Source organism: Saccopteryx bilineata, chromosome 8 (genome assembly GCF_036850765.1).
Source record: "Saccopteryx bilineata isolate mSacBil1 chromosome 8, mSacBil1_pri_phased_curated, whole genome shotgun sequence".
NCBI lineage: Eukaryota > Metazoa > Chordata > Mammalia > Chiroptera > Emballonuridae > Saccopteryx > Saccopteryx bilineata.
In genome coordinates, this window is record NC_089497.1 from 50,801,089 (window position 1) to 50,809,953 (window position 8,865).

At 40.1% G+C, this 8,865-nt stretch overlaps 1 protein-coding gene across 4 annotated transcripts in view; it reads left to right on the forward strand.

The window, feature by feature from the left end:
- The window catches only part of STXBP5L (syntaxin binding protein 5L), a 374,922-nt gene extending 366,345 nt beyond the window's left edge, over window positions 1–8,577 (forward strand). For all 4 annotated transcript variants that reach the window (XM_066240760.1, XM_066240762.1, XM_066240761.1 and 1 more), the window contains 2 exons: window positions 1,597–1,817; window positions 2,777–8,577. In XM_066240760.1, coding sequence (XP_066096857.1) covers window positions 1,597–1,817; window positions 2,777–2,818 — 263 coding nt within the window. In that variant the 3' untranslated portion in view covers window positions 2,819–8,577. The remainder of the gene's footprint in view (window positions 1–1,596; window positions 1,818–2,776) is intronic.
- The last annotated feature ends 288 nt before the right edge of the window (window positions 8,578–8,865 follow it).

The following is an 8,865-nucleotide window of genomic DNA, read 5'->3' on the forward strand; positions in this document are numbered from 1 at the left end:
AAGAAGATGTGGCACATGTACACAATGGAATATTTCTCAGCTATAAAAAGAATGAACTCTTGCGATTTGAGGCAATATGGATGGACCTAGAAGGTGTTATGCTAAGTGAAATAAGTCAGACAAAGATAAATACTATAATTGCACTGCCGCGTGTAATCTGAAAAACAAAACCAATGAGCAAAACAAAAACAGACCCATAGATACAGAAAATGTTTTCCAAAAGGGAGGGAGTTAAAAAAAGTTTGAGGGAAGAATGTTTTCCAGAATATATCATCACCTTTGACCTTGCAGATCGCTTTTCTCTTAAACTTTGACCTATGCAAACGATCTAGGTACTTCCACACAATCAGTATTCTTCAGCCATTAGAATGCGTGAAATTAGATGCCTTCAACCTCATGGACAAACCTTGAAAACATCATGCTAAATTAAAGAAGGAAGACAAAAAGAGTCACACATTGTATGATTGATTCCATTTATAGAAAATGTCCAGAATGGGCAAATCCATAGAAACAGAAAGTGGATTCGTTGTTGCCAGGCACTGGGCAGGAAGGGATTGGGAGTGACAGCGGTGCGCAGTGGGCATGGAGTTTCTCTCGGGGGCGGGGGGGGGGGGGGGGGGAGGAGATGGGAATGTTCTAAATTAGATGGTGGTACTTGCCCAGCTCAGTAAGCAGTCTACAAACCTCTGACTTGTACACTTTAAAAGGATGATTTTTATGGTATGTGAATTATATCCCAATAAGGCTCTTTTAAAAAAAATAAAATAAACCTAGATTCCATTCCTAATGTTACCTCTTTGGGAATGCTCACTAAATTTTTACCAACACTGCTGTTTTTCAAAAAAAAAAAAAAAAATTAAATCAAGTTAAAAGAAACAACTTTGTGACAGGTAAATTTTTAGTCTTTTATAAAGTAACTAAATTTCAACATATATATATTTTAGTGCCCATAATGTGAATAGCTCATTGTTTGGAATTTTACACATCACACACACACACACACACACATAAACAACTGACACCTACAAAGGCTGATAGCAGGATAAACAGAGAACACTGGAAGGAAGACTTGGGCTGAAACTTAAACAAGAGAACAGAGCTGAGATTGGAGCAGACACTACTGCGGGTTCAGTGAGTCCACACATGTTGGGAGCATCCCAGTGCAGCAACACCAGGGATGTGACTAGGGGGCTTCCTGTCAAGGTGGCAGAGCAGGTAAATTCGCTCACCTCCTCCCATGTACTAGACTTACTGCAGTGATCCCTCCGTGCGGTACATACATGTCTACTCACTGTGTGGTACTCCTAAAACTAATATTGTATGTCAGCTGTAAAACAAAATAAAATGACCAAAAACTGTAATGATGCCATAGTGAATGGAACACACACACACACGCACACACACACACGTACAAAGGGCATATGGCCACAGTTTCTCACAGTCTCTCAGCCACCTTTCTTGGGTACGTGCTAACACCTCCACGTACATGTCTATGATAGGGTAAGAGAATTTAATATAAGTCCTTGGTGGTAAACTTGACAGTAACTATTTGAATTACTGACAAATGTTTTCAATTGCTATGGCTTGAATTCCCAGTTGGAGAAGCCACCGCAGGGAAAGCCTCCCGCAGCCTGGCGCAGCACATCCCGGGCCCCGGGAGCGTGGAAGGGGTGAAGGGCGCGGCCGGAGGGGTGATGGGGGAGCTGACCCGCGCGCGGCTTGCCCTGGACGAGAGAGGCCAGAGGCTCGGCGAGCTGGAAGAGAAGACCGCAGGCATGATGACCAGTGCAGAAGCATTTTCCAAACATGCACACGAGGTAAACTGCCCAAGTAAATATGGGCCTCTTCATACAGTAATAACTTTATTTTTCTCTTTTCTGAGTGAGAGGAGGGGAGATAGAGAGACAGACTCCCGCATGTTCCCCAACCAGGATCTACCCAGCAACCCCTGTCTGGAGCTGATGCTCTGCCCAGATGGGGCCATGCTCGCAACTGCACCATTTTTAGCACCTGAGGCAGAGGCTCCATAGAACCATCCTCAGCACCTGGGCGATGCACTCAAGTCAGTGGAGCCATGGCTGCAGGAGGGGAAGAGAGAGAGTGAGAAAGGGGAGGGAGAGGAGTGGAGAAGCAGATGGGCGCCTCTCCTGTGTGCCCTGACTGGGAATCGAACCCAGGACATCTACACGCCAGGCTGACGCTCTACCACTGAGCCGACTGGCCAAGGCCTAAAGTAATAACTTTAAACATTTAGGTTCAGCACAAGAAAGCTTAAACAGAGATGCCATTGTAAGTCATCCTGTGTGAGAGGCAAGGTGACCTGGATCTCATCACAGTATAAGTAGTATAACCCCACCAGTATTTGGAAGAAAAAACACTTTTTAAAAAATACTATAACACATTGATACTTCATTATCTTAGAGGATAATGTAAAAGAAAATCCCCCGTTCGTGCTGATCCATGTGGGTGCAGATCGTGCGTCGCCTGCCCCGCTGGTGCTCAGGGAGACTCCGGGCTCCCAGGGGTGCGGGCAGCGAGCCTGGGCCCCACACCCTCCATGTTGTCTCAGCCATTTAAAACGGTGTCCTGTCAGCGGAGTCTTTACCGCTTGTTTTTCTAAATAAAAAAGTGTTTTTCATTATTTTACAAAATAAAGGAAGTTTTATAAGTTTTAAGATTTACTGAGACAGTCATGGTTAACTCATTATGAGTTTGCTGGATTAGCACTATTAAAGATTCTTTTTAACATCTCATAGTGACTATTTTTTCTTTGCAGTTAATGCTGAAATATAAGGATAAGAAGTGGTACCAATTCTAAACTTCTAAAGAAGCTGTGACTGCTTAGAGAAGCCATTATTCAGGGAAACCAAATTTATTCCCAGCATCACTATTCAACTGCTAGAAGCCAGTTTCTTCTACAAAATATTCCATTACATCCATGTGACGTTATCATGAGAGAGACGTATCAGAGACGCCGCACGACCGCAAGGCTGGACCCTGTTAGAGGCCAAGGTATGGCTGAGCCTGCCTCTGCCCCGTGGATGGAGCCTCGTCTCGGCATGTCGTTCGCTAAGGATTTACATGTAGGAACTATGGGGAGTCCTTCTGATTTGAAAAAATCCTGTACAAACAAAAGCATTAATGCACTTAATGAAAAAAAAAATCTTTGCATGATAAATTAACATCTTAAGAGGACAAGAAAACAAAGCATGTTGTGACAGAAGAAAAAAGATTAATGGTAAACTATTTTTATAAATTGGGCCACACCTGACAATTTAAAAAATCTACATTAGAACTTACCAGTGCATTTCAAGTACATTTGCCATACCCAACCAAAAAGGAAAAGAAAACAGAACCAAAGTTTTCTTCTCATCTGTAACTTTCATTCTACTAAAATACCATTGAATTCTGATGGCAAGAGTCTGACTAACATTCCTCTCGCTCCATAATGTCTTACTTCACTCACAGTTCTTGGTCATAACCAAGTATTGCCGGTTTAGTAAATCATTTCTAATGCAATTAATTCCATTTCTACCACTTGCAGAACAAGTTGCTGTTTTTAGTCACAAACCATGCAGGGTTGGGACACCTCAAAGCATTTTTTCAGCCTGGTTTTGCTCTCTGCAGGAGAGCTGACTGATAGGTTTGGGGAAACTAGACTATAGGAACAATGCAATTAGCTTTGATTTCACACACTCTGGTTTCAGTTTCTAATGCGATACATTTTTAATGTCCATTTGTATCCTTATCTGCCAGTGATGCAGTGTATTACTGTTCAAACCCGGTGGGGTCTTCAATTCAAAGGTGCTCTTGCAGCCTGACACTCACAGACCAAACTGGTCATTCTCTTTAGCATGATTCAGTAAAACCTCAGTTAATGTTCTGGGAAAGGGATTCTGATTTATTACATTTCTGATTAACAAGGGCTTTCATTAGAAAATAATTTTGGTTCAATACTTATTATTGAAAATCTTTATAAAATATAGTGAGGTTTTTGCTAACTTGGCCTCAGTAACCATTATGTGCAAAGAAATATACAGTTTAATGATACAAAATCAATAATTTTGTCATTCATTAGACTAAAAAAATATAAACCAGAGGATTACACCAATAGATACCAAATACCTGTTCCTTATTAATGTTTTCAAAGTGACATAAATATACTTAACATGGTAACAGGCATCTACCGTAACTCAGCAGACAACCGGAGGCAAAGTCAACACACACACCTGCTAGCACTACCGAACATGAGTCTGAGTCAGAAGTTATAGGAATGAGGATGTGCAGATTCCAGGACCCATCCTGGAATATTTTTTTAAAATGATGGCTTTAGCTTATTGAACTTTGATTAATCAAGGTCTTACTAGATACACATTTTATGTTTTAAGAATTCACCATTTCCCTGAAGTCCAGGTTATTTTAACAGCCAAAAATAGTATTTCTTGTTTTTTTTTAAGATTTAAAAAAAAATTTAGTGAACTTCTTTGAAGTGGTACTTCCTTTAAATGTTCTTAATAATTTTGAGAAGGGCAAAGGTGATTGAAAGAGTCAGCAAATGTTCACCAGGGTAGCATTTCTCCTAGTCCTGCGACCCACCTGATCTCATAGACGCCTCTCCATGAGCCTCTTCAGACGCCTGGGAACAGCCTTAGGAAACAAGCCTGACTTGGAAATACAACACGCATGATACATAATGACGCATAACATTATATAGTAAAAATATTAAAGAAATCTGAGACCAGGATTTGGGAAACATTGGTAGTCAAATCGCAGTGCACAATTGTACATTGGTTTCAAAGACCTAGTTTTTTGATTTTCTGAACAGATACCTTTATCATTTCTATATTTAAAAAAAAAAAAACTTTAAAAATCTAAAATAGTTTTTAGGAACAATGAAATTCATTCCAAAGTGGCATTAAGTGCAGTGAATACCTCTGAAGGCCCAGTAAGTGTTGATTAACTTGTTCTTCATGAGGGTTTCTAAGCAGTGGCACTGCTGACTCATTCTTTGTCGTGGACTGTTCTTTGCACCATTGGGTGTTCGGCAACATCCCTGGCCTCTGTCCACCAGATGCCAGTAGCAACCCCTGAGTAATGACAATCAAAAAATGTCTCCAGCCATTGCTCCCAATTGAGCTCCCACTGTTCTACATCATTTAAAGACAGCTTAAGTGTGAATATATATGTCTTGTATAAAAGTAGACATCATAAGTGCACAGTGTCTTAAAACGATAAATTATTTTACCCAAATTGACAAATGTTTCATACATAATAAAATACTATTTTGGAGAAAACTTACATGAATCAATAAAAAATAAGTTACAGAATATGTATTTTAAAGCATAGAAAAAATACCTAAAAGGACAATATAGCATTTTGCAATGGAAGTGCTTAAAACTCTGGCTTTATTGAACAGATCAAAAGTTTGTCATTAGCACAATTGAGAGTAAACAGGTGCTTCCAAAATGGTTGAAAAGAATAGGTTCTTTTGAAATGTGTCTTACAATCTTGTTTTTACAATCTCATTCGTAATGTAAGGGTGACTTTATTCCACAAACTCCTGATTAGTAGAATACAAATTAATGAGGTTTTACTGTATCAAAATTATTTTTATAATTCAAAGAGATAGCAATAACAAGAATCTAACGTGGATGTGATTTCTCTCTTTGGACATTTCTGTTCTGTTGCGCTCACCTTCGCACATGCACACACACACGCCATCAGTATCACCATTATTATCATCACCTTTAGTGAGTACTATTGATCCATGTATTTCTTTACATCTTCTTATCTACTACTTAAATGTCTTGCCTCTATCTTAGAAGAAAAATACTCTTAATAATTTGGACAGTGATGGAGAAAATGACTCTGAGCCTTAGTTGTCATCAAAATTACATTCTGTTTGCTAAAGTGTCATCAGAAAATAAGGCTTGCAAACCAGTCTCTCAAGTTGACCTTATAGTCCTCTGACTCCCTCAAGAAAAGCCGTTCGAGGAGAAAGTGGGCCTCTGCATTCTGTTCACCAGTGGGAAGCTAGAAGCATTCATTTTTCTGGTTCTAATAATAAGCAATAATTCCTATCATGAAATCATTCACTAACCCTGTCATCTGGAGGGATGGATGACTGATTATCTTTTATGTTAATCTCTTACAAAAGCAGTACTACTGATTCTGCTTCCTACACTTCCCTGAGACCCAGATTTAGTGCCCTGGTCACCATCAGGGCCATTGTCTGACTGACTTTGGAAGGGCAGTGACAGAACTGAGATGTTTTCCAATCAATTAGTCATAAAGACATTTTTCAAATCTTTTCTACAGCCTTTGAATGATTCTCAAGCTAATAAATCAGAATCCAGGTTTCTATTCCACAAAGATCTTAAGAGATTGGAAAGGAACAAGTTACTGCCAGAGTCCTTTTACGTGACCCATGTGTCTAGTTTTAAAGGTCCCAATTGTCCGTTGTCTGCATTCAGGGAGGACCACAGCTTTGAAAACCGAGGGGTGGGAGGCGGTATGCCCTAGGTTGATTGAGGAAAATTAAGATTAGTTCTTTTTAAGATACTTGGTTGTAAATGTTTGGCAGAGGGAAAAGGAAGAGGGTCTAGAAAACTAAAACTCCCCTCCTGGGTTTAGGGACACTGGAAAACCAGGAGTGAAGCTGTGTGATTACAGCCTGTCCCTTGGGGAGACACAATGCCAAGCAAACGTTCCCGTCAGGCCTTGCCCTCTGCAACAGGAGAGAAACGCTTCTCCACCTGTCCTGTAGAGCGTCAGCTTCGTTTCTGACTCGGGACCACGTCACATACACACTGGCCCGATACCACCATTCCAGGGAGCACCGTTGTCACGTAGCAGGTGTATCTGCAGACAACATAACCCTGAAAGGATGAAATACAGAATAGGTAAGGTCCTACCTGGGAAAGGAAGAAGAGGGTCAATTTGAGGCAAGAGGGTTAGGGTGGGGAGGGACCCGGAAGCCAGGGGGAAGTGGAAAAGGCTTTGATGAGGAACCAGAGGCACTGAAGGGTGCAGTTATTTATATATTTATATAGGGCAGTGACTCTCAACCTTGGCTGTACAGAAGAATCACCTAAGGAGCTTTTAAAATCCCCAATATATCAAAATCTCTCAAAGTTCTGAGAACCAAACATAAGCAGTTTTAGAAGTCTCCAAGGTGGTTCCAATGTCCAGCCAAGGTTGATAACCACCACTTTATGGCCAACTAAAAAAAAACCATTTGTCTACCATGCCTGGTGTCCAAGCACCACGTCTGAGGGTCAGGGGTGGAGGAGATACCGTGCTGGCTGGCTGGATGTTCATTTTTTATCACAACCCAAAACAAATGTTCTCTGCTAATTTCTGACCTGCCAGTACCCCATTAACTCTTAATAACTGTGATTTTTTTCCTTTGTGAGTTGGCCATTAATTATTCCAATTGAAACATCTAGGTTTTGATTATCTTACACATATGACATCACAAAACACCAGAAATATCATAAGAAATTCAATAGCATGTAAATCTAAGTGGAAAACCAATTTTCAATAGTTGTATAGTGGAAGTGCTCAAAACCATCATTTACTAAATCAGGCACAAATTTATTATTCATTCTTTATTTGGAGGAGATATGGGAACTGAACTTGATCCTAGCAAGAAGGGAGAGCAGCTCTTCCTCTCTGGTGGTTGTCTTAGCTCCCAGGGTCTCTTGGATTCATTTTCTTAGTAACTGGATATGTGTTTAAAGGGAGAAGAATGCTTGTATCTCACTATCTGGCCTCCAGTGTTGAAAGAGTGCTTTTTTACCTTCAAAAAGGGAGAGTCCGCCTATCCCAGGCAATGCTACTCAGTGAGAAAACTCGAGAGAGTGCTCCCCTCTCAGACCACTCCCCTCCAGTATTGGCCCACCCTTCTCAACTGCAAAGCCAGAGAATAAACTAGATGGTGGTTATGGACAAGTGTACACAGGATCAAATCTCTAATAACCTATAATTTTTAGTACTTAATTATGTGATGTTTTATTCTAGGAAATAAGAAACAGATGATATCATTGATGTATCTTTCTTTCATCTTCAGAACTTTTGCATCTTTTCAGAAAATGACAGATTACTATTTTTCTGTTGCATTCAGCAATTGTGACTATACTAGAAATTCTTGTAGTCTGTAGAGATAACAATAAAATTGTTTATGTTTGTACATAGATGCTCTCGAATGTTATAATATCATGAACTACTAATGATTTTGGCCAAGATTAAATATGGACAGAGGTAAGACCTTCATTTGCAGCACCATGAACCATGGTTTTACAAAGTATAATTGTTTTAAGAACGCAGGGAGGTGGGTGGGGAAGCAATGTACATCATATATATTTCAACTGAAAAAGGTAAAGTAATAAAACAAAACACAAATTTCCTAAACTCCAAAAGGGTAGAAATAGCCATTCAAAATTTCCATCAAACAGAGGAGATGTGTAACTCTTCCCTGTATTGGAAGACTTCGCAATTTTTGAGGCTCTTGACGGATTTTACCCTTGGCGAAGTACAAGATAAGACTTAGTTTGGTGAGAGTGCAGCATGAGGGACTGAGGCTGAATGAGATGTGTGTATTGCATTCACATTGTACTTCCTCACTTCTTTTTTTTTTAAACTCAGGCTTCAATCCCAGTAACAATAACATAAGCTATGATTATAATAAACATTCATCAACCCAATCAAATTAGCTGCAGATGGACCCCAGAGAGAGTGCGCTCTCTAGCTCCTCTGTTTCGCTCTGCAGGTAACTCTTCTTCAGGTACTTTCTTTGCACTCCCCTACACCGTGGCCTCAGCCAACTCGTCATAGTCTTCAAAATCTAAGTATTTCAGGAAAAAT